We start from the raw sequence: 26,382 nt of genomic DNA on the forward strand, positions 1-26,382 counted from the left end.
TTCTCCGGCAACTTTTCCACAACCATGAACTCTTTTGAACTAGCCAGGCAGTAGAATCATAGTGCTATGCTCAACCAAATGCTGTGCAGTTTCTGAATAATTACAACTAGTGTGAAATACCACCAAGTCTCATCAATGCCCAGTGGCCACTGCCTTTTCTGTTGGGATAAGGTGTTTTAGAATTCTTCTAGGTTCAGATTATTTTTGCTGTTAAAGGAAGGTAGACCTCAATCATTAATATGGAATTTGGGGAACCTACATTTTCAAGATATACCCATGATTGTTGCCTTTTAAATATAATTCCCCACTACTCTTCCTTTACCACAAACCACTCAAAAGCAAACGTTCAAAAGAGTTCAGCCAAAGATAAACTATCTGAGAGTCATATACAAAATCTTACAATAATACTTTTTTCTTCCAACATGAAAAGCTTAAGATGTAAATTGGTTAGTGTAATTCAATGTGAAACATCGAAAACTATAAAATCCATTTCAATATGGCATTGAATATCTAATCTTTCCTTTAATTCTGCGTGATACTTAAATAAGATGCAAATTTGATAACAAGTAATTTGATTGTCTTGCAGAATGAAGTGGATCACTTTAAGAAATTATTTCAATCATCAACTTACAATGGCATAATTGAGGAGAGGATCACCGAGTTCGTTTTTCAATCTTCTGAAGTTTGTAACTAATGCTTGACAAGGACCACACCACTCTTGGTAGACATCAACCACTGTGGAAATAGAAAAGTATTAAAAACAGAACAACTACCATAAATGGGAATTAAAAATCAGTGCCAATCAAAGTGAGGACTAGGGGCATAGACAGGCGTTTGCATAGACGTTCAAAGGAAATAAAGGCATGTTAAATTCATCAGAGATCAACGAGACGGTCTCAGTCTAACAAGGTAACTCACACATCTGACTTTGAGTGGACGACACAAGTTATGTACATTTCTTTATACCATTCAATACGTTTTAGAATATTTTGTGAAACTTGAAATATCTTACCCCAAATTCCTTCTCTTGCCATGCATTCCTCCCATTCTTCTTGAGTTTCTATCTCTCTCTGTAGTTGTATTTCTTGCTTTTTCTTTCCTGCCATTTTTTCTGTCTTTATTTATATGGACTGGAATATCAAAAACATGAGACCAAATTTGAGCCTTTTAATCATCCATAATATATTCTATAATATAATGAAAGAAGAAACAAACCTTCAAAGAGAAAATGCCATACATTCTTGTAGACGAGAATTTGAGATCTTAAAACGTAAAGGAGATCAATTTAAAACAAATATTGTTTATCAAATTCCCTTATAATCCGTTTAGCAGTGTCAGAAGCACTTGTATGTCAAGTTATAGACAATGTTCCAATATGCATCAGAATACGTTTTATATGACACAATATTAGAGATTTAATAAAATGTGGCGTGGATATAATGGAAAGATTCTTTGCTGGTTATAAAAGTTAAGAAGAATAGAACATGGTCATTAACATAATGACTTTAATTATCGGGTAGCATAGAAAGCTAGAGTTCCATCGTTGCTACTGATAAAATAGTAAGATATAATGCGAGTTATGAGTAAAGTCGAACTTCATCTTTAAAGGATCAATAATGATTCAAACTTTAGTTACACGGAGAATGGAAAACAAAATTGTAAAATTTCATCAGGTCGCAGTCAGAAACAGATATAATGGGATCATGGATCCAATATGCAAAACGTGAGGGGTTAAAATGAAAACTGACTGGCGTGTAAGATTATTTTGAGTTGATTAGAGAAACTGGAAAAAAATCTCCAACTGGAGTAATAAAACAAATGCGACCACCACAAATCATAGTCATTCATTGTCCTTTACTAAACTAAACGCATAGATATTGAACTATAAACTATAACAGTATTGAGCGTCCTGTGGCCAGCTCAAGCTTCTATAAACCGTATGACACCCCCCCCCCCCCCCCCTTCCCCCCTTCTACTAAATAACGGTAAATAAAGTCCTTGAGTGACCCGTAGGACTTACCTTGACATAACTGTCTTACAGAATGTATGCATAAACTTACAATACAGTGAATTCTCTTAATGACTGTGCACCACAAGTTCATAAAAGAGTTGAACAAAAATAGTATTTCCAAAGTTGTGAACTTGAATTGCTCTATTCAAATTATTTTTAAAAAAGTGAAAGTGAAAGAATAACGTGCATTTTCACAATTTATAATTATTTTCATTTCAAAACTCCTGATTATTTTTAAAATACTAGATATTGAAATTGGCCAGACAAAATCAGTAATGAGGATGTATATGGCAGATGCAGAGTACAACCAATCAGTACGCGTATAAAGAAACAAAGATAGAAACTGTTCGGACACGTGCTCCTGCGAGATGAAAATATTCCAGCACAAACCTCAGTGGATGATTACTTCAATCAAGGAGCCAACTACAGAGGGCGTACACCAACTTCACTTCCCACAACATTGAATCAAGATCTCAAAAAATATCAAATCAAATGCATTTGGAAACAACGACCGAAGAACTGATTTCAACTTCAACAACACAAGGATATATCCAATTGCCTCAGCACCTTAGCACACATGATGGCATTCTAAAGCTAAGAACACTTGCACCAGACAGAAATTATGAAGGCAGATTACTAACTGGATACTAGAGAAACAGACTGACAAACTCGAAGTGACGCACACATTCACGGCAAGCGTCCATAGAGACAGCGCAGCCATATTTATCATTATTATAATTATCATTTTGAAATAATAAATACTGTTAAAAATGTTTGGGAGGTAGAGTTTTAATGTTTAATTAAGAAGGCTCAGTTGCTGCTGTTAGATACTTGTTTCTGTTACTCATACTCAATACTCTTTCTAAGACTTTCTCGTCTCTGGCTCTGGTGACTTCGCTACTGTAACTTACTGATACTGTACTGTAAGAATTCTTTTTATTTTTAATTGACTGTGAAGAAAAATACGAATTGAGGACAATTCACTGGTCATTTCAATTGAAAATGAGCCATTAGCCTATCATTCAATTTAATAAATTCGTACCGCAGTAAAACAAATTTGTGAAGAACTTGTGAATCCTGAGTCAAGACATGAAATGAAACTGTTGATAGTAACGGTAACATCCGGTGTCAATTTGATTGGTTGGCATCATAGCAACGGAAGTAAGTTTTTTTCATAGCTAAAGTTACAACAAACCGGCTCTCCATTTTGATCAAACCAACTTTAAAAAAAATAATATAAATATCTGCCAACTAATTCAAATTATCAAAATCATTTAATACCAGTGTGTCCATATAATAAAATTTGGGGCACTGTTCGGGGGTTGATGTGTCCTGGTCATCTTTTTTTTAATTACCTCGGAACTGGGTCCAATCCGTGTTGCTGTTGACTAGGGACCATGTGAAGCGCAATGATCACGTTTCGTGGATTTTGCGCTATATAAATGCTAAAGTTTTATTAAAGGACTTTATTAAACTTCTCACTTGTCACCAGCCAAGACACCAACCGAGGTAGCTCGGAGCTAGTTCTCTTGACAAATAAAAATGATAAAATCTGAAACTATTTTAGACAAGAATGGCAATTCCAGAGTTCTATAAATAGTTACCGGAAGCTGTAGGCTATTGAATCATCATTCCACGAAATCAGTGAAAAGCTGGAAACCAAGGAATTGTAGGCTAGTTATCAAGTTATCTTTTTTAAAAATAATATTTCGTTAGCACCAATTAGTTTCTTCATTTTTCTTTCGTTGTGGATTTAATTCTGATTTTTGAGTGGAATCGATGAAATTTTATTGTTTTCTTTCCAAGCCATTTGCCATTTATTGTTAATGATCAGATGGGCTCCGAAACAAGCTTCTGTCCTGCGTAATCCTTCCACATTCAGACACTGGCTTATTCTTTCATTCGCTGATGTCGTGTGACCATCTTCTTCTTGGTCTCCCTCTTTTTTTTACCCCTCCAGAAGGGTATTTATCTTTGTCTAGCTAGATAACAATAACAAATTCAAATAGCAACATATTATATTATGTTACATAACAACAAATAAAAACTGATAACACAAAAATACTTTACGTTCTATTTCGGTGTACTTTGGTATTCAGCACGACCCTTTCATATTTTTGTTAATTCCTACTTTGCTGTCCAAGGAATGCGGAGAATTTTCCGGTAGCATTTCACAATGCATAAATTTTATTCTCATCGTTTTTTGTGATTGTCCATGAATCACATCCATATAATGCTGTTGAAAATATGCGTGCTCTTAATATTTTCATTTTCAGTTGGATGCTTTCACTTTTCCATAATGTCATCATTTTTTTCAATATTGTTTGGGCAAGCACTGTCCTTTGAATATCAGTCTGGAGGCCACCTCCCTTTTTGCCGTATCTTATCGCAAAGTGTATGATATATTTCAATAACTTCTTTTCCGCTTGCTTTAATCATCTCTCATATTTCATCATTTACCACCGCTTGTCCTGTTGGGATCTGATTTATTGCCCATTCTATTCCACTTTTTAGTGTAGGAAGTTCCTCATCCATCTCAAAACTCAAAATAATTGGACCGATGTGCACCAGGTCTGATAACCCAATTACTTATGGGCTCATTATTGTAGTGGAAAATTTTTTTAATGACATCCATTACAACAATGTTAAACTAGGCCCATAATTGGGTTCGGATGTCAGACCTGCATATATGTATACATCAAATTGGACCGATCCAATTCAGCCAAACACCTTCTACCCTCTTCATAGTTTCCTTTATAATATTAATTGTCATAAACTTTCTTTTGCATTCATTTTAAAATTGTTTTTTTTTGTCTGTGTATCTATTTCTATATAGCCTACAAATAAAAGCTGAACTGTGAAAAATGAGTTTTGTTGGCAGGGGCGACCACGACTCTATCTACGGTCATAACAAAACAACTTATAAAAACTTGAAACGGGGGGACTTGATAGAATTTCATCGAGGCGTTTATTCACATTGGGCTGTATACATAGGTAAGATATATAAAATAATGATATTGTGTTGGAGACAACAACAATAAAAACAATAACTACCACTACTACTAATACTACTACTACTACTACTACATACCACTACTACTACTTGCATAACTACGACTACTACAGTTCAATCCAGATAATAATTGTAACTTGATTAATCGCAACTTTCGGTTAATCACAACATTTCCCAAGAAACGGAATTAATTCTATATAAAAGTCACTGGTTAATTGCAACAAACTTCTTCTAATCGCCACAAATTTTCGACCTCAAAAAGTAGTAAATTCAAGAAAACAATCAAACAAAATGTCATTAGATTTCCTCATGGGTAAAATCATGACAGATTGAAGAATCGAGAGTGGGCAATTAGAGATAAAAGAGGGCAGTGCTTTGTAGTATCGGTTTATGCGGTCATCTGTGACCATTAGATAGGAGTTGAGGAAACTGGGCATAGTCTATACAACTGGTTGACAATGACAATTGTAAGGAGAGACCGAGCGATATCCTTTGGTTTGTGATTGACAATTATGCATTGTCTCTCATTCTTATCTCGGCTAATCTTACAAATGTTGAGAACAAAAAGTGACAGTTAATCCAATCTGAATAAGATGTCAGCTTGCATCAAAGCTGTTTTTGCTTATCAAAATGAATACATGACTGCCATGTAGTTTTTGTTTCAATCAAATTGCTGAGTCTAAGGTGGACTAAAAACAATGTCTACAACAACTGGTTTGAGTTTATAAACATCCTGCCTCAGTAAGAAAACATATGACCCTTGATGCATTCTTAGGGAAATGAGTGATATCAAATGCAAAAGAAAATGATGGAATTTACAACCATAAAAAGAAAGAAAGAAAAAAAGAAAAGAAGGAAAGAAAAAACAAACCAAAAAGCAAAACAAACAAAGAGACAAACATTTTAATGAGGCCATAGACAGTCCCAAGCCCATGTAAACTCAGTGGGAAAATGTTGAAATATTGGAAAGAGGACTCAAATCTGGTTAATCACAACATTTTCACTGATTCCAAGGTGTTGCGATTATCTAGAGTGGACTATATTACCACTTCTACTACTACTACTACTACTACTACTACTATTACTATTTCTACTACTACTACTACTACTACTACTACTACTACTACTACTACTACTACTACTACTACTACTACTACTACTACTACTACTACTACTACTACTACTACTATTACTATTTCTACTACTACTACTACTACTAACACTTTACTACCATCCAACATGGTAATCTAGAACAAGTCGGAACCGGGCCTATTTGTTCAAGAATTCCGTGTTATCTAGTTATCTAGTAGTTATCTTTTCATTCAATGCTATGTTTTAACTCTAAAACTGATTTCTCACCTTTTTATCTGAATGATTTTATTAATGATTGTATCCCATCTCGTAATTTAAGTCACCCGGATTATGTACACTTCAGAGCAAGCCATTAAATCTTTTTGCAAAAACTTCACCAAAAAATTTGACATTCGTATTGGTAATTATGAATAATTTTTCAAAATATGAAGCTAACTGATAGTGTAGCAACCTGGTGCTTTTTCCTTGTCGAAATCTAGTCGTCTATCACAATTTCTCAAACAATCTTTACTTTGCATCACTATGATTAATCGACTCTGTATGAATATTTTCTTTCATCACTCGCATAAAATATTGATTTTAGTTTTAAGAAGAGATGTTAAATTTGTCAATTACGTAAGTATTTTGTTATGAATTGATATAAAAAAAGCTTTTCAATTTTTTTATTTTTTTTTTTCTCTTCTTACGTGTGGTTTTGGGTTCTGAATTTTTAGTACCCCATACCCCAAACCACACATGCTTCACCCCAAATCAGATCTGTTAATCAAGTATCCCAAAGGTCATATTAATTTCAAAATGTTAGCTTTTATAAAGTGAAATAACTACTAAATGTACTCAAAGGACAACTTGGAGTTCAAAATAAATAGTAACTGGACGTTCAGGACGAAAGTGCAGCCTATCAGGCAATTATATAAAAATAAATTAATATAATAAAATGATATTCTTTGCGCCAACACTGTAAATCATTGGGTCCTAATTTTACACCTGAGTACAGTGAGAAAATGTGACAAAAGAGCATTTACCACTGAAAGCTGTAATTTGTGATTTAAGACATTGTTTGAGTTATATATAGTCAAGAAAGACAATAAATATAAGAATGTTGCCCAATTTGCTTCTTTCAAAGCATGTGATGCAAAACAAAAGAAAAAGGTAAATTAAAACATTACACGCATATCGTGGAGAAGGAAAAATGGGATAAAAACAAAAATCTTGAACAAAATGACAAAGTTCATAGCATCCAATGCTACTTACTAAATAGCTTTATGCTACATTTTAAACTAAAGATGTGAGGGTGGTTTTAAATGTGTATAGTTTTTTATTTTAATATCCCGAGTATGGACATATTCATTGATTGTACATGCTATTTTATGTTCGTCTATTGTCTATAATATTTAGAAAAGTAAAACTGGAACAGCCCAATTTTTGTTGTCCCCATATTGAGCTATCTATCTGGAAAATCCATCAATGTGAAGAACTTCATCTTAGTCAAGTGAGATATTGGATAAATGGCTAAAATCCTAAAAACGTCTCCTGATTTATAAATATGATGAATGTATCCTGTTCACAGTGGCAATATTCAGGTGATGTATTTTCAATGTCTATTTTCTCTGTCGGTAGCTTTCCTTCAATGTTTTGTATTTGTTTTTCTTGTTTGTTTTATTTTTCAATATTCTTTTCTTTTCTTTCTTTTTTTTAAAACAACATTACCAATTATTTTGGTGAATTTTTAGGAGAAGAATTAGTGGTTCATCTGGCTGGTGATGACAATGATGGTCTGAATGGGAAAATACGACCTGAACATATGTTTTCAATCTCTGGAAAGACCTTCAACAAGGCTAAAGTCTGCGTAGACAATATATGGAAGGTCGTCCTGGACAGCAAGATGTATATAAACAACACCAAAGATTCAAAGATAAGGTATTAATTTATTTCATATCCTCAAGCTCTCTCTAATCCAAAACCGATTTACAATTCTTCTCGTATATGTCTGCAGGTTTTTAAAAATGAAAGTATATCAACAAATATATATATGCTTAATCAAATTATTTAATGTACCAATCCAAAATCGTTTTCTGCAAATTAAACGACATCACCAAACACCCCTTTGTTTCTTTGTTAAATTTTTAGTTAAGAAAAGATTAATCAAGATTTGAACCTAAAAAAATGGAACTTTACGATTTTTTCCCCCCTTTTTTCATCTTTAATCAGTCCACTTCATCCAGATGAAATTGTCAACAATGCTTTGGCAAAGATAGGGGAAGTTGGCTATAGCATTGTGACGAAGAACTGTGAACATTTTGCCAAATGGTGCCGATACGGTGTGGAAAAAAGTGACCAGGTTAGTACCATAATTTTCAGATTCATCATATTCCTATCATTGAGAACTTGACTCTCATTTTGAATTGGTGATTATAATGAATTAGTATTGTACAATAGCCTGATCACTCCATCCCCCTCCCCCCACTCCCCTTCTCTACACATGTGTGTCTGCTTATGCTTTTGACAATGAATCAAGATCTCAACAAATACAAAATATATTTAGAAACAACAACTGAAGAACTGATTTCAGCAACACAAAGAAATATCCAATTGCCTCAGCACCTCAACACATATGATGACCTTTAAAAACTAAGAACACTTGCACTAGACAGATACTTATGGATACAAATCACTAACTGGATTCAAAGAACAGACTGCAACATTCAAAATAACACTCCCATTTTTCACGGCAAGCGTCGATAGAGCCATATTCATTCATTTATTCATATACTTTTGGGTTAATTGACATTTTTATTCAAACTAAAACTGCATTATTTTACTAAATGCCTGAACTTTTTATTTGTTTTTTTTCTCCCCATGCAATATTGAATTAGACCTGTGTGGCTATGTAGTCTAGTGGTATGACACTCGCTTTTGAATCGGAAGATCCTAGGTTCGAGCCTAGCTCGGCGCATAGTTGAGTCCTTGGAAAAGGCTCTTTACTCACATTATCTCACCATACTCAGGTGTAAAATGATTGCCTGGCCGTTAAAAGCGTTGTCTCTGTTGGAAAAATTGTAATATCGCCTAACAGGCACCTACTCGTTCTACATGTTATGTGTTGCTGTTGGTCAGGGACCCCTTGTAAAGCGCTTTTAGCACGTTTAGTGGATATTGCACTTATAAAAGCTGAATTTTTTTTTTTTAGACCTGGAAGAAACTACACCATAAAGTTGGCTCAGCACTAATCTTAATTGTTTTGGAAAGAGCCATTATCATATAACTTCAATAAGGGGGCAGCGTGGCTCAGTAGTACGGTCTTTGCTTCCTACCCGAAAGGTACCGAGTTCAATCACCCGCTGCTGTGTTGTGTTGCCTTGAGCAAGTCACCTCACCCTAGCTCACTTTGCGGCGCTGCTCTGCGGCTGACGCCTGGGTTATTCCAGTCTTCCCTCGGAATAGATCTTAAAGACAAATTTCCCCTTGGGGATGAATAAAGGGAATTTTTTTTTTTTTTGTTAAATTTATTTAATGGTTTTTATTAGTATTGTTTCAACGCTTGTGATAACTCTGTAAATGAACATTATTATATCATGCCAGATGAAAAGTCAAAATTCAGTTTTGAAAAGTGGAAGTCATAAATATAAATTAAGCATTTCATGAGATTTTTTTTTTTTTTTAAGGGCTAAAAATCTTTGTCAGTTTAATATCGTTTTTTAAAATGTAGAATGCATTTTTAAAATTTGATTGTTTGGATGAAAACAATAAATAGATAAACAAATTATAAGAAAAAATGAATCAATCACAGATACCTGTCTTTTTGTCATGCAGGTGGACAACGTTTTGACAGGGGTCAGCATCGGAATTGCCGGGGCAGCTGTCCTTGGTATTGTCAGTGCAATTACCAAATATTGGAGCCCAAATAAGGCACAGACAGAAAACGATGAAGAGGATGACTGATTTTGAAAATTACTTTTTAGAATTAAGTCTTAATTACTCATTTTACATTTTTTTTAAAATTGATCTATGTTAAGTTAAATGACTTAAAAAACCAAAAACAAAAAAAAACAAAACAAAAAAAAAACAAAAAAAAAAAATATTTGAAGACGTTTTTTTATAGAGATTAGGTGTGCCTGTTAATTATTTACAAGGTTACCTAAAATTCTATTTTAAAAAAAAATTGGCTTCATCAACCACTCACTGTAATTTTGCGTTTTCTGCTCGAAACCCTAAAAATAAAAATGAAATCGAATTTTAAATATTGAAAAAATGCAGATAGCATTAGAGTTTCCACAAATGTCAATATATATAAATTATAAATAAACAATAAACCACTTTTATTCATCTCAAGGGAGAATTCGACTGTAGTGTTATCTTAAAAATTGTCCTCATATGTTATTTCCGAAATTGTTTCAAAATCGAATCAATTGCCCCTTTTTAATATATATTATCAAGACATTTAAAAAATTGTGTAGTATTTATACCGACTTATACTTAATAAAAATATTTTTTTAAATCATCCTTATTGTAATCATCATTGCATATCATTGATATGGAGTGGAGGAGATAGAGAAGTATTTCATTTTTCAAATCTTCAATTCTTCTTCATGTAAACATGTGGTTTTAAGTACCAGTGGAAATTCAAAGAAAAAGAGTGAGTAATTCATAATTCCTATCTATCAAATGGAAATCTGAGAAGATAAAATGAAAAAACTTTGCCAGAATTAATCTCGTTAAACCCTTATTGAAAAAAAGCTAATTTTGTTTGAAGTCTGATCCCACTTACCACCTCAAAACGTTGTTATGTCGCAGTGGGTGTTCATGTTTTATTGAGGACAATGAATATCATTTGGTAAAGTGACAAACATTAAAATGCAAGTTTTCTGGCCATTTTAACTTCTTTAAAATCCTTTTTTAGCAACCACAACTCACCAGACATAATTCCGTTTTGACAGGATGGGTCACAATTGATTGAATCCTATCTAAGTCCAGGCCTTGTCAGCCACGATTTTCTTCACATCAACTCAATTCTCCATCTCTTCATAAAACAAATATTTCCTATGGCTATACAATTTTTTTTTTAAATTGAGCTTTTATATAGCGCAATATCCACTAAATGTGTTCAAAGCGCTTTACAAGGGGTCCCTGACTAACAGCATCATGTAGAACGAAACATGACGCCTGTTAGGCGATATTACAATTATTTTTCTGTCAGAGACAACGCTGTCAACGGCCAGGTACTCATTTTACACCTGAGTACGGTGAGAGAATATGAGTAAAGAGCCTATTCCAAGGACTCAACTATGCGCTGAGCGAGGCTCGAACCCAGAACCTTCTGATCCGAATGCGATTGTCATACCACATAGCCGCTATAGTGACTTTTTACACTTAAGTCAAAAGTTCTAATGGTTTTGTTGCAAGTTGTACAGTTCACAGCCATTACCCACCCAATCTCTTAATAATCCAAAGATAGTTGATAGAGTTTATCAATTTTTTCTTTCTTTTTATTTAATGACATAAATAACTGCAACCCTCTCAAGCACATTCCTCTCATACTCATAGTTTGTTGTATGACCACCAAAAAAAAATTAATAAATTGATTAAAGAATAAATAAAAATAAAGAGAGATCTTGCCAACATTCTATGCTTGGTGTTTTTTTTTTAATTTTTTTTTTTATGATGTTATGTTCATTTTTGTGTATCAATTTTACAGTCCACAACTTCTCACAGCTTGGTATCACTTTTATTTCAAAAGCAGTTTTATAATATAAATAGGGCTGAAAATTATATGTAAGATTATAAGCCTTATCGGAAGGGATATATTCCATGTGACTTACTGCCTCAAAATAGTGTTTTGTTGTGGTCATTGCTAATTATTGACTGGGTGGGGTTCCTGACCTCCCATAGTGGGCAGGGAGCAGGGAGGTACATACTGTGTCTTCTATACCCCTAGCTTTGTTTTCCAACATGCTTTCTGTCTTTGTCTTGGAATGAGATTACTTTGTTTTGTCCTGGCCCTGACCGGATACCCTGGCTGGGAGGGAAACAGTCATATGTATAGTTAGTTTTGGGAGATGATATTTTTTTCCTTGTAAATCATCTCTCTGTTATGCACTGTATTTTGTTTGTTTATGTATTATATATGATTTGTACACATTTGAGTGTATTCCTCTTAGTAGGGACCTGCGCTTGTGTCTGGATGAGACTTTTAGGTGATCTCAAACTGAGTACACTGATAGTGTGCTCTTGGAATCTACATCTATTCCCTATTTGAACCAATTCCCCTTTGTCTGCCTTATTCTTGGATGCTTTAATTGTAATTCTAGACCTTTTTACTATCCCATTTTCTTCCTTTTTACTGGCGCTGATATGACCTTAATGTGTTGCAAGCGCCGTAAAATCCTTAAAAACAAACTAATTATTGAATTTATTGTAAAAATAATGAGACTTGGGTTAGGTTTTGGTACTTCAGTAATGGGAATGAATTCATTTCTTAAAGATAATTACAATTCAAAAGTCATATTTTTCTTCATTTTATCTTGTAAAAATAATGAGACTTGGGTTAGGTTTGGGTACTTCAGTAATGGGAATGAATACATTTCTTAAAGATAATTACAATTCAAAAGTCAGATTTTTCTTCATTTTATCTTTTGGGTCAGATAAATATATATTTTTTTAATTGCCTTCTAAATGCACTTTGTAAGCATTTGAATGTATCATTTTTGGCAGGGATCATGTGACGGTGAATTTTTTAAAATATAAGTGGTCTTAGACTCTGCATACTCTCGGTATCTGTTTCTTGAAAGCTAAATGGATAAACTCATTTCCCGGCAGTGAATTTACCGAAATCCTAGACAAAGACACAGTGACAAACCATGTCTTTTCATCATCTGCCTCTTTGTTTTCTCATGCCACCCCAAGTGTCTGGAATTCAATTCCAATAGATATTAAAAGTATGGTGTTTTTATCAGTGGTGCAATTCAAAACATTACTTTAAAACACATCTCATGAATTCTTCTCTAACCAACTAATTTAAAGAACTGATCTTTTGATGGCATATTTAAAAATAGATATATATAATTTATATGATTTATTAGTTAGTTATATCATAGCCTTTATATGATATTTGTATAATTATGTATGCTTTTCTTCTCTTGCCAATGTGCGCTTCGAGCTGGGGCAATGCTGGATTCGTGATATACAGAATGTTCGATTATTATAATTATTATTATTGTTATTATTATTATTATTATTATTATTATTATTGTTATTATTATTACTATTGTTATTATTATTCTCATTATCATTATTATTAATAATAATAATAATATTAAATGTGATATGATATATTCAGGCTCCGTTCTTTCTTTCTGTTTTGATAATCTTTCTTTTGATTTTGAATTTTATCCATACTTTGTGGCGGTTTTTACTTATGTGATTAATATTTGTATTAAAGGGGGTATTTATTATTATCTTCAACAATTTATCCCAAATGTGTTGCAATGTTTTGCCTTATTTATGTGATGTAAATGTTTTACCCGATTGGGGTCCCAGTCCCAATGTATGAGTTGGTAGAGCAAACAAAATAAGTGACCACCATCAGTTTTCAGTCCGTTAAAAAATTGTTTCTAACTCTTCTGTCAACCCAGCGGTAACTGGGTGGCTGGATTCATTAGATCTGGAAAGAACTTTGCGATAAACTAACACGCTAATCCAAAGGCGAGTAACCAATTAGTTTCTTTTTAATGATACAGAAACTATCAAGAGTAACTACATTTGCCCTATGACTACTGATAAGTCCATATGCTGCCTTAAAGTATGAATCTTCTAGTAGAAAATAAAAAGGAATAAGTCGCAGAGCTTTCAGTATTCAGTAAAAAAAAAAAAAAAAAAAAAGAAAACCTTACCTATCAAAATCCAAACTGTTATCCATTGTTAGCATGGAAAAGTAAGGAAATGAAAAACACAAAGCAATTTAAGTTTAAAATAGTTTGTATTTTTAATATATGAGAAACCTGAAAAGTCGCTTTTTGTCCATGCATTGTACTATATTTTTTTGTCATAATTTTCTCCTTATTGAATAGTAGAAGAATTTTTAATCCACGTTTAAGCGTGGGAAATAAAATTAGAATTGTTACATGGGGATAATTGTATATGTTAGTTTGGTTTTCTCTTTGATCGACTTCCCATTTGGTGCATCCATCGGAGAGAAGTTAAGAATGCATTCCCAACTAATGTCCGTATCAATTTTCTGTTATGTGAGGTGCATATTCAAACCAGATTCATAATATCAGCAAAATGATGCAAAATATTTAACAGTTATTCTCAACACATAAAATTAGGCATTTAGACTTTTTTAATATTAGGAATTTTGTGTATTGAATTGAAATATGTCTTATTGTATTTATCTGAATATGAAAAACAATTATGTAGAGCACTTTGATGACATTATTGGCCATAATTATTTATAGAATGCTTTCTTGTTGTGATTGTTATTCTTTGTTGTTGATATAATAAACATTTGTCAGGTGAACAAAGATAGTTTTATTAGACTGGTGGAGAAATTTTTCTTATAACTCATGGTCTTTCATGAAATATAAAAGAGCTACCACAGATTGAGTCATGCAGGCTAAGTTTCTCGCTCAATGAAAATGAAATGCTGGCAGTTGAGCTCAAATCCCAGATGTCCCGCATTTGACTAGGCCATCTGAGGCTCTAATAGATAAACTCTTTTTTTTTTAATGCAGACCATTAAAACTTTATTTAAAACTCGTTTTATTCCTTTTGCTTTATTTTACTTTACTTTCTCGTCAATCATTCAACACTTATCTCTATTTGAGACACATCTCTTCAAAACAGTGTTAGTTCTATTATTTATTATTAGTTATTAGTTGGAGTTGGCCAGATGTCCAAAACGGATTTTAAATTTAAAAGGATAAAAAAATGTGAAATTTTCGTTTTTGTCCGTTAAAGTTTAAGAAATGATATTCGTTTGACTCAATAAAAAATTAGAGGTTAATTTAAGTCTCATATTTCAGGCTATAAATACCAATATATCCGAACTTGCCTTAACAGAACCATCTATAAGACAGTATATTGTCTTAGATGGAAAGCCTCCGATCCCTCCAATGTAAATTCCCTCTATTTTGACTCAACTGGAGACTCATAATAACCAATAATGCCTTGCTTTCTTGTGTTAGTCATTACAAAACGAGTTTTACCCCTCCTAGTCTTCAAGATGTCATTTTACTCAGACCATTATATCTTATTCACAATGCATTCACCGACTACACTGTCAGAAAATGTTTTTCTTATACTTAGTAAGGTTTCTTTTTTTTTCTAACATTTTTTGCTAGATTGGAGTTTGTTTAGCTTGCTTTTTTTTTCTTTATTTATATAAATATATACATTTTAAAAGACTAAATTCCTTTTATTATGTTATACAATTGATACTTAGCTTAAGTTATTTCTGTTGCGATTAATTTTAATTTGGTTATCAGAATTGACATTCTCTTTTCGGATAGATACACATTTTTTATTTTAATTTGCAAGGTCTGGAGGGTACATTAAATATCATGTAATTATTGTTGAATTTTTGAAGAGAGATATCTTTATTGTAATTGCAGCAATGTTTTGTAATCATGAAATGTTCTACAAATTATTTTTGTCATGATTTAAATAAAATTCAACACATTGATAAAATTATTTATTTATTTATTCATTTTACTTTATTTTTATTCATCAATTTCAGTGTTTGTGTTTTATTACCTCTTTGCAATGAAATATTTGTTAGACTCGTTTATAGATTTTATGAAGTTTTTCTTTTCTGTATAGGTATAATGATTAGTAGTAGTAGTAGTAGTAGTAAGGCTCACAGTCCGAATGACGCTTGCTGATAATTGTGTGATTCAGTCATGGTCGATAAGTATAGCTGCTCTCTCCATCCATGTTGTTAATTGTTTCCATTGGTCACGGTCCTGGGTCAGAGTTTTAAGGCTGTCAAGATCTTGTTGTGACTTTAGTACGGAGGGCACTGCAGCATTTCTTAGTTTTTCAGGGATTAATTCGAACTCATCTGAATCCAGAAATTTCTGATATGTAGAGAGATCTTGGTTCAGAGTAGTTACTATTGATGTTGGTGGTCTCCCTACATATTTGTTGCCATGAAGGAAATATTCTGTCATTGCAGTTTGGGCTGGCAGTATTATAAGTTTTGCTTATGGAACCTCAAATGCGTGTTGACAGTTGCCCCACGTACAAGCCAAGTGAGGCAGCAGCTTGAACTTAAGTAGTTTCCCTGACTGTGGGAGGGGATGAAACTAATAGAGAGAGGTTTGCTTAGAACGTTCTTTTGGTAAGGAAAACTACTTGGCTGCTTCCTCTTTCCAAGAGCTATAGACTACCTCTGTTATAGCATGCACATTTCTAATAAATAATGTTAAAACTTCTGGGTGGGGTTCCTGGCTTGCAATAGTGGGCATAGAGGCACTTACTGTGTCTTCTGTCCCCATATAATATCTGTTTTCCACCATGCTTTCTGTCTTTGTCTTGGGATAAGATTACTTGGTTTTGTCCTGGCCCTGGCCGGATACCTTAGCTGGGAGAAAAACAGTCAAATGTATAGTTAAGAGGTTTTGGAGATGATATTTTTTGTCTTGTAAATCATCTCTCTGTTAAGCACTGTATTATGTTTTGTTTACAAATTATATATTATTTGTAAACATTTGAGTGTATTCCTATTAATAGGGACCTGTTGTCTGGATGAGACTTTTAGATGATCTCAAACTTAGTACTTTGATCGTGTGCTATTGGAATCTACATCTGTTTCCTATTTGAACAAATTCCCCTTTGTTTCACCTTTTCTTGTATGCTTTGATTGTAATTCTGGAACTTTTTACTATCCCATTTTCTTCCTTTTTAATGGTGCTGATATGACCTAATAAATCGTGTTGCAAGTGCTGTAAAACCCTTAAAAACAAACAAAAACAAAGCCAAGTGAAGTAGCAGTGACCTTTAGTTTTTAAATCCTGGAATTAGTGATATTTACTTGATGGTAAGGAGTTTTCGTCGTTTTAGACAACTCTGTGGACATCAATGCATCATTTGTAATTCACTTAAGTTTTAAGCAATTTTGATAATCGTGACTGCCTTCAAATTATTGTTCCTTTGCAGAGTCGACCATTGTAGCCTTCCCATTCATTGAGTCAAATTTGTGGTCTTGTGATAGTTGAAAATGAATGGAATATTTCAATTCGCTTTATATATAACAAACTGTCTAAATCCAGTATCATCTTGGGGTAACCACAATGTTAACTTTTTATTTAGTCTCTAAAATTTGAGTTCAATTTACTTATTTTATTGAGTAGTAATATACAGTAGAATTACTTTAAACCGAAATTTTGGGGTCCTTCTAAACCATTTCGGTTTAAAGACATTTTGGTTTAAAGCAAGTTCCCGTTTTGCGATGTTTTTCAAGGGTAGTAACGATTTAAGAAATTTGCTCATTTAATCGTATCATGGGTTTCCCGTTAAATGTAGTGGTTGAATAAATGCCGTCTTCGTAACCATTTTAAAAATCAATTTTTTTTTTTTATGTTAGTATTATTTTTTGGGGGGGTGTGTTTTTAAAATATTTTTGGGAGTTTTTGTTTTCAATTCAAAATTGTTGAAAGAGTTGTGTTCGGGATGCCGTGTTTTTTACATATCTCTGTCTTGATCAACATTTTTTTCATCGACTTCACATAGTATTTTGATTTCAACTCCAACATGTAAGCACAGTGCTTTCTTTTAGACATCTTTTAGTAAAATGTAAAGCTAAAATAAGATCGAAAGTTCTTGTGTGATAATTGATAATGAATGATGCGCAGCTACTCAGAGGTGAAGTGAAATGGAAATGAAAAGGAGTGTCAATGCTAAGCTGTCTACTACACATCTCTTTTGTTAAAAGCCATTAGGTTCAAAGACCTAATTACATAGAACCCCCCCCCCCCCCTCTCTCACACACATTCAATCAAAGTGGAAATGAAATGGCATGTCAATGGTAAGTTGTCTACCCCCCCCCCCTCCTTATTGTCGTGTTGAAAATCCAGTCAGTTCCAAAGCATCAAAACACATCTACACCCCAACTCCCCCTCTTTCCTCATTTTTCGCCTGCCAGTCACCCGTTGTCTTCCTTTTCCAGTGTGCGATCGTGGTGCTGGCCAAACCCAAGTGCAGTGATTGAAGTGTTTGCCTTCCCCCCACCCCTCACCCTCATCTTATACTTTCGCTCTTTGTTTTAATATCGCCGGGCATTATTATGTGGGGCCACCTTCCCGAATTTTTGAAGAAAAATAGAGAGAGAGAAAGGGAAGGTGCGCTCAAGTTGTTTCGGTTTAAAGAAAGTCCTTCTTAGAAGTATTTCGGTTCATCGTAAGAATTAGTACAAAGATAATGAAGAAACTTGTACAATTTATTAAATTCTTTGCGGTTTAAGGTATTTTTCGGTTTAGCTTCTTTCGGTTTAAAGTAATTTTACTGTAGATCTAGTTTCTTGAGTTTCAAAGGACTAAAAGAGCAACAATGGTTAGTTTGTTATTAAAAAAAAAAAAAAAACACAAAAACCAATAGGACTGGTAGATTTCAAACAGCCGGTTTTTCAGCTTTAACCAGAAAAAGGGCATCCCTCATTGAGTACACGGCTATAGACATTGGTGGATATTGTAAAAGTGATAGTACAAAAAGGACAGATAACATACTGGTACCTTCTGTATCAAATGAAAATGTGTTTCTTTATAGTCTGTTGGGGGAAACAAAAAATAAATAAAGCACTATGATATACCTTCAGTAATGAAAAGCTGTAGAAATGTGCCACGTACATTTTTATGTTTCATTAATTTCTTTATTGGAAGGACACTTCAGTGGCAGGAAAGCATATATGTGACTCGTGACTCATCCTTTCAAATTGGTATTACGTAGAATGATTTACATGCTGAAAGATTGACTCTATAGTCAAGAATGTTAGACTTGGCTAAAGTTGATTTGTGTTACTGAAGAGAAAAAATACAGTTTCTAAAGGAATGAAAAATCTAAAATTCGTATTTTTGATCATATAAATTTTCAAGTCACTTTACAACATTTTGGTTTACTCCGACATAATACTGTTTTTAGCCACTGGGTCACAATTACAAGATTCTGCAGTACGTGGAAAATTTGGCAGTAGTGAAAATCATTGAGTGCTACTTAAGAAAACAAAAATACAAAAAACAAAACAAAACTTGGCTTGACATGATTTGATCAGTTGGCCATAAAGTATACATTTATTTGTATAAAGTGATGTTCTCCTGATAACACCGATGACAAAAGATGTAAGCTTGAAATAAACGTTTTCTGGTTAAATCCAATATTTCACAAATAACATACTCTCTTTCCCAAGACAACAATAATAACAACAACAAATATAATAATAATAATAATAATAATAATAAGTTGCCGAGTGGTTAAGGTATCGCACTGTGATGCGGAAGGTCCCAGGTTCGAAACCCGCTTCAAGCACTTAAATTTTTTTCCTTGGGCAAGATTATTAACCCCCAATTTGCTCACTTGGACAACATGGGTGATTCCTGTTGACATCAGACATCCTGTTTTATGGATTATCTATATTCCTTCATGGAATGCCTAGGAGACGGGGTCTTATGGTGCCGTTGCGAAAGGGCGTAATAGAATAATAATAATAATAATAATAATAACAATAATAATAATAATAATAATAATACAGTTTACTTCACTTAATCGCACATCGGTTTCTCGCACACGTCGGTTATACACTACACATTCCCACACTATCTCCGCTTAATCGCTACACCTTGACTGCAGTGACAACCAACAGCTATATCAACGATACTGTTCCTGTTCCACACAACTTTTCAGCCAAAGCATTCGATCAATTCTTTACAATGGACAACAATATACTCATCAACGATGAACTGACTCTCTGGAACTTGGACTCTGTTCAGCAACACAAAAGACAATGCCTAGGTAATGAAGATGAGGGTGAGGAATCGGAATGTGACACACCACCCCTGACAAACATTGAAAAACTTGACTGGAAGACAAACTACGCCACTTAGACAGATGATCTACATTGGCAAGATTGGAGATAGGGGTTTATAAACAGTTTGCACAGAATAGAAAGCAATCAACGCTTCACGATTATTGTTCCCACAAACAATAATGTGACATTTTGTTGTTGGACAAAACATGAAAAATAAAAGGAAAAAAATTCAAAAGACCAAATAAAATAAATAAATAAAAATTAAGAAACAAACATTCTAAAGAGGCTATGTCTTAAAATATGACGGTCCCAAGCCCGTAGAAAACCCAGAAGGGAAGGTCCTACATGAATTGCAAATGAAAGCTACCCGCCATGAAGTAGATAGGTGACAGGTAACATATTATACGTCTTTACTTGAACTAAAACATACGTTGTTATTGAAAAATTATAATCGATACACAACAAAGGAATGAATTCAAAATTGACAGATAACAGAAATGTAGATATCCCATTTCCATACAGCCTCATCGACAGTGCATGATTTGCAAACTTCATTAATGTTCATAATATTAACTGTTTAGTTCCATTTAAATCAAGCTATGTAATAGCATTAGCATAGTGATTTTTCAATGTTTAAGATCTTAGAGTCAACAAAACCAAAACAAGGCTGAGATGCTATTATTAGCTTCTCCGCTTAATCGCACACTCATTTAATCGACACACTAAGGCCAACTCTCGATGGTGTGCGATTAAGCGGAGTCGACTGTAATAATAATAATAATAATAATAATAATAATAATAATAATAATAATAATAATAATAATAATAATAATAAATGATAACAATAAGTATTAGAGTTGTATGGCGCTTATGACGTGTTTTACTTATGACTTTCAATGCTAGTTAAAAGTAAGATGAGAATCAAAAGGAATAAAAATCTAGAGTTCAGCTATGATGACAAGCGCCTCATATAGAGTAAAACAAAGAATAGAACTGGATCCAAAAGAAATCTTTTCTTATATCTAGTCCGAAGCTGACTTAAAAAACAGCATCATTTGCCCAAATCGCTTAGTAAAAAGCAACATCAATTTGACTTTCTATCTTGTGAAAGGATCAAAGCCAGGGATAGGGCAAAACTAATTAATCTCAATCCAGGGCATGGACAGAATGTTACATGGAAGGATAAATCATATGTATAATGAGGAATATGGAACAACAAAGGACCTCCCTTGCCTCAATAGGAGGCCAAGGAGATTGATAAAAATAATAAAAGTAATAACAACATTTTGAAACCTAGGTGATTCAATACTACTACTTCAGATGGAGTTCAAAATAAAAACAGAACAAACAAACTGACACTACATATTTATTGTATCACGTTAAACATATTTGTAACTAGGTTGTGAAGTTTAAAATGTACATACTCTCCCCAACCCACCACTCATTTTCCAGGTTTCAAAATATAATAAAATAATTTAAGAATTAAAGTATTGAATAAGCTTCCTCTACTACTGCTTTCTTTCGAAAATAAACCGTTCATTTTTTGTGTCCAAAATGACATGGAACGCTAAGCGATTTGATTAGATATAAATACTTTCACACCACGTCAATATAAAAGTACTGGCACTAAATTAAAATGCGTTAACATAAAACCTAAATAAGGCACAATGAGTGAAAGTTTTGGGTACTAGCATAATCAAAGAAAGATAAAGAAGGCTATAGGATCCCCACCAAAAGGGACACAATCGGATGGTTACAAAACAAGCATTAAGGGGAGGGGGAGAAAAAAATCAAATCTAACAAAAAGATAAATGCATACAACTGTTTCCATCTCAGCAAAAGACTTCAGGCAATGCCCAGGCGACAGCAAATAGTATCATTCCAGAAAAAAAGGTCATAGAGCCGCAGTGAAGTGACAAATTATTGAGAGGAATTGAACATAAAGCAACGTGGACCTATTAAGAATCCCCCAGTCCAGGTGGGGATTCCACCAAATTCCCTTCCCTGGGGGAAAATTCCACCCGCCTCTGAACGATCATCCTTCAACTATCAATAGATCACAATTTCGTCTATGCAGATTACATCCTAGGACTGTTGAGGAAAGGAATGCTATTAGATGAATGACATGGGCTCTGGCAAGAATCACAGCCATAAACTGGGTAAAATAGAGACTGCAAATAGGAGCCTTTTGGGCTACCTGCCATGAAGTAGATAGGTGACAGGTAACATATTATACGTCTTTACTTGAACTAAAACATACGTTGTTATTGAAAAATTATAATCGATACACAACAAAGGAATGAATTCAAAATTGACAGATAACAGAAATGTAGATATCACATTTCCATACAGCCTCATCGACAGTGCATGATTTGCAAACATGATTAATGTTCATAATATTAACTGTTTAGTTCCATTTAAATCAAGCTATGTAATAGCATTAGCATAGTGATTTTTCAATGTTTAAGATCTTAGAGTCAACAAAACCAAAACAAGGAACGAATCGTAAAAATTTAAGCAAATTCGAACTTTAAAAATATCCATTTGTATATTCAAAAATTATATAAAATAGGCTTGGTGGTTCTTGTTTTGATGCATTTCCCTTCAAATAACTAAATTTGGGAGAACTTTATTTTCTTTTCAACAATGTAATCAATGTAAGTTATGTTTGTGGTCTAGTCTTATTCATTTCCTGCAAATTAAATTAAAGACTTTGTATTCTATGTCCAACCTTTTTCCTGAAAAAAATCTAAAAGATTCAATTTTTCTCTCAATTTTGCTTCTACGACGATTTAATGCTGACATAATAAAGTTTCATATTACATCACATTAACAGAAAGATATAATCGATAACTATATGAACATTGAGAAAAAAAATAATATATATATTTATACATATATATACGAAGACAAAGTTTTAAAATCTTAAAATCTCAATAAAAATCTTGTCGTAACGTTGCATAAGCTTAACAAAAACATTAAAGAAAACATTCCTTCATTACCAAAACTTCTTATATGAGACAGATGAATTAAAACAAGTTTTTAAAAAGTTCAAAGATCAGAAATTGTCAAATACTGTTACACCTTTTGTTGTGGTTTCTAATCATTGTAAATTGATGATCTCTGGCAAAGAAAAAATGCGACGAAAAAAAAAACACTTACATATTTACTTCAAGAAGGTTTAGAAAAGTGGTATCTATGAGAGAATCTTGCATTTTATCGTAACTTATATATATATAAACAGCCCTTTTCTCATCATCATTATCACCATCTCTCTCTCTCTCTCTCTCTCTTATACATACACACACACACACACACACACACACACACACACACACATACACAAAACAGACAAATAAAATGTAAGCTACATATTATGAACTTCAAAAAAACATCCACTTTGTCAGCAGCGTCCACAATTTAATTCTTCATAAAACTGTCATCTAGTACATCGAGAAAAAACATCTAATTTATCCGAAGAAAATAATCTTGGATGAGGTATAGTTAATAGATTGGGGAATTCATGATCTGAATTAAGCTATTTTTAATGAAAAAAGCAAAACCAAAAACAAAATAGTAAGTTGCGTGGGTCAAAACCATAAGAAACATTAGAGAAGATTACCCAAATGTTGAGCAAAAGACACAGTCAATTCATATATAAAGATAAATTTATAACCGTGATCCGTTAAAATAAGTACCGTTGGTGCTTGGCCAAGTACAAAGCATCTGTTAGTGATTATTATAGATTCGAAATTTATGCATGAAATGTGATGCTAATGATCTGAACTGGTCAAACTTACTTATATTATCATAATAGACTCGATCCAGGATTGAATGTTTTCTAAAGAAAAGGATAGTGAGCTTTTATGTAGCACAATATCCACTGAACATGCTCAAAGCGCTTTACATAGGGTCCCTGACCAACAGCAACACGTAATATGCAGAACGAGACATGGTGCCTGTTAGGCAATATTACAATTTTTTTCTGACAGAGACAACGCTGTTAATGGCCAGGTAGTCATACAACAAGACCACAGAGCCGCACAAAGCGAGTATCTTTAAAAAACATGTCCGCAAAAAGCCAGTATCTTAAGAAAACATGTCTCCTCATGAAATTTTAACAACATAACAAAGCAGTAGTGTTTGAAGACTTGCTATAAAGACAAACACAAAAAAATGGAACACTTGAGCACAAGGTTATATTCCAGGTTCAGCCTTTCGAAGAAATTCCACATGCATCTGCTACTTACATGATGAAGAGCAATAAACGTAGTTGCTCACTTGGAATTAAAGTTTTATTTACCCAAAGAAATGAACCAAATTGATCTCTATCTAGCATTAAATCGACAGGTTTTTATTATTTTCATTGTTTCACATTTTCAGTGGAGCAAAAGTTGTGCGGCCATCTTGGTTGGTTACTAGTTGTTAACAAGTCAACATCCGGCTGGGATTTGGCCAGTTTTCCCCAAATTATGTAGATTTATTGTTTAAATGTAACAGACAACCATCTTTGTCAACTTGCAGTTCAAACAAGTGGTCAAAGACGTTGGTCTCACAACTCAGATGTACTGGGTTTAAATCTCAGCAATGTAATTTATAAAATGCACCATTTTTAATTGAATCTGTTTGATAATCCTGTTATCTATTATACAGTTGATTGATCACTAATAAATGCATATTAATATAAACTATAAATATATAAAGAATAAAGTATGATTTCAGGTACACAGCCAAGACGAAATGATAAACCTCAATTTATTATAAGCCCGCTCAAAAATCCCCTCTTTAGAGTGGCAGACACATATGAAATTTTCCTCAGGCTTTCATAAAAACAATGGTGGTCCTTAAATTCTAAATTATTTTGACACTGACAATAAATTCCTATTTCCTCTAAACGATTATAGTTTAAAAAAACAAAAAAAAAGAACAAATGCAAGGAAGTCAAGACTCACTGAAGAATCTTGCTACTTTACAAAGCTTTCAACATAATGTTTTTGTTGTGTTTTCTCAAATCTTCCACTCATCTAATTCAAGCATCATCAGCTCTTTACAACTTAACAACGACGACTGCAGAAGACATTCAACTATCACATCATGGCACAAACCAAAGGGCAACACAACTCAGCTGATTGCAGGTTAAGATATTTTGTAAGTAAGTATAAATTCATATTCATATATCGAGGGGTGCCTGCGCAAAAGCCGTAACGATGGTTTCGTTGATTTTTCAGGAGAGCAAATCAAAACATTGCGGATGGAATTTATATAGTTAACAAAAGACTATCGTGATGATTTTTATACCAATACAACCGTGATTATATAGTCTGCTTGATTGTCAGGACCCCGGTCACTTTTAGATTGTCATTTTTAATAAAACGACGCATTTTACGTAGCTATTTTCATTACGGCTTTTGTGCAGGGACATTTTTTGAAAAATGCCACAGTATCGCTCTGCCCGTTTACTGTATATCATGTTACTTGCATAGTGCATGCCGCCTATCCCGTTCTCAGGTGGAGGTTTGGCAGCCCAAAAGCCGTAACCGGGAATAAGACAGAGTTGTCAAGAAAATTACCCTGAACACATTCTGCTCAAAAGCTGTAACTAGTGATACGGTGCAATAAAAACCACAACTAAGCGTAATTCTGGCCTGCCATAACACAGTAACTTGCGATACGGTGTTTGGGCAGGAGTGAATGACTGATGTACTTTGTTTAAAAAATACGAAGTGACACCGTAACACTGAGAAAATAAAGAAAATAACAGAGCTCTAAACACATTTTTGACTTTAAAAATTATAGTAAATATTCATTCTGATGCAAATAATCGTAATTCGTCCATAGAGGGACTCAACAACTCCCTCTCTCTCTCTCTCTCTCTCTCTCTCTCTCTCTCTCTCTCTCTCTCTATCTATCTCTCTCTCTCTCCATTTGTCTCCTCTCTCACTAACTCTCTCTCTCTTTATCTTTCTCCTCTCCCACTCACAACCTCTCTCTCTCTATCTTTATCTCTCTCTCTCTCTCTCTCTCTCTCTTTCTTTCTTTCTCCTTATTCACTAACTCTCTCTTTCTCATCTCTCACTCCCTATCTCTGTCTCCTCTCTCACTAACAGACTCTCTCTCTCTCTCTCTCTCTCTCTTTCTCCTCTTCCACAAACAATCTCTCTTTCTCCTCTCTCACTGACTCTCTCTTTCTCTTCTCTCATTAACTCTCTCTCTTTCTTTCTTTCTTTCTTCTCTCTCACGAACGAACTCTCTCTC

The 26,382-nt window shown here is 33.6% G+C and overlaps 3 protein-coding genes across 10 annotated transcripts in view; 1 reads left to right on the forward strand and 2 right to left on the reverse strand.

Annotated features, from left to right (window-relative positions):
* The window catches only part of LOC144959345 (thioredoxin domain-containing protein 6-like), a 43,631-nt gene extending 40,473 nt beyond the window's left edge, over nucleotides 1–3,158 (reverse strand). For all 6 annotated transcript variants that reach the window (XM_078891916.1, XM_078891913.1, XM_078891914.1 and 3 more), the window contains exons 1-3: nucleotides 3,054–3,158; nucleotides 1,013–1,130; nucleotides 632–735 (exon numbers count right to left, since the gene is read on the reverse strand). In XM_078891916.1, the coding sequence (XP_078748042.1) occupies nucleotides 632–735; nucleotides 1,013–1,106 (198 nt within the window). In that variant the 5' untranslated portion in view covers nucleotides 1,107–1,130; nucleotides 3,054–3,158. The remainder of the gene's footprint in view (nucleotides 1–631; nucleotides 736–1,012; nucleotides 1,131–3,053) is intronic.
* Nucleotides 3,159–3,588: 430 nt separating this feature from the next.
* On the forward strand, nucleotides 3,589–11,732 carry LOC144959346 (phospholipase A and acyltransferase 3-like). 2 transcript variants are annotated; one of them, XM_078891917.1, is made up of 5 exons: nucleotides 3,589–3,684; nucleotides 4,848–5,005; nucleotides 7,847–8,033; nucleotides 8,325–8,454; nucleotides 9,927–11,732. In XM_078891917.1, exons 2-5 carry the CDS (start codon nucleotides 4,876–4,878, stop codon nucleotides 10,053–10,055), a joined length of 576 nt encoding a protein of 191 aa, XP_078748043.1. In that variant the 5' UTR covers nucleotides 3,589–3,684; nucleotides 4,848–4,875; the 3' UTR covers nucleotides 10,056–11,732. The 2 variants fall into 2 exon arrangements, with proteins under 2 accessions (XP_078748043.1, XP_078748044.1); XM_078891918.1 differs by having other exon boundaries at nucleotides 3,631–3,680.
* A 9,748-nt stretch (nucleotides 11,733–21,480) lies between these two features.
* Nucleotides 21,481–26,382, reverse strand: part of LOC144958864 (7-methylguanosine phosphate-specific 5'-nucleotidase A-like) — a 28,099-nt gene continuing 23,197 nt past the window's right edge. The window contains exon 10 of one of the 2 annotated variants that reach the window (XR_013642529.1): nucleotides 21,481–25,315. The gene's annotated coding sequence lies outside the window, so the exon portion shown is untranslated. The remainder of the gene's footprint in view (nucleotides 25,316–26,382) is intronic. The other variant, XR_013642530.1, reaches the window with a different exon arrangement.

Source organism: Berghia stephanieae, chromosome 13 (assembly GCF_034508935.2).
Source record: "Berghia stephanieae isolate SIO BIC M18660-M18661 chromosome 13, UCSD_Bste_1.3, whole genome shotgun sequence".
In the NCBI taxonomy this organism is placed as follows: Eukaryota; Metazoa; Mollusca; class Gastropoda; order Nudibranchia; family Aeolidiidae; genus Berghia; species Berghia stephanieae.

Bases quoted from the DNA above. Each gene is read 5' to 3' on its own strand.
- LOC144959346 (XM_078891917.1), top strand. From the start codon at position 4,876: ATGAGTTTTGTTGGCAGGGGCGACCACGACTCTATCTACGGTCATAAC. The intron at 8,034-8,324 runs GTATTAATTTAT...ATCTTTAATCAG, and splicing joins ACCAAAGATTCAAAGATAAG to TCCACTTCATCCAGATGAAA. The intron at 8,455-9,926 runs GTTAGTACCATA...TTTGTCATGCAG, and splicing joins GTGTGGAAAAAAGTGACCAG to GTGGACAACGTTTTGACAGG.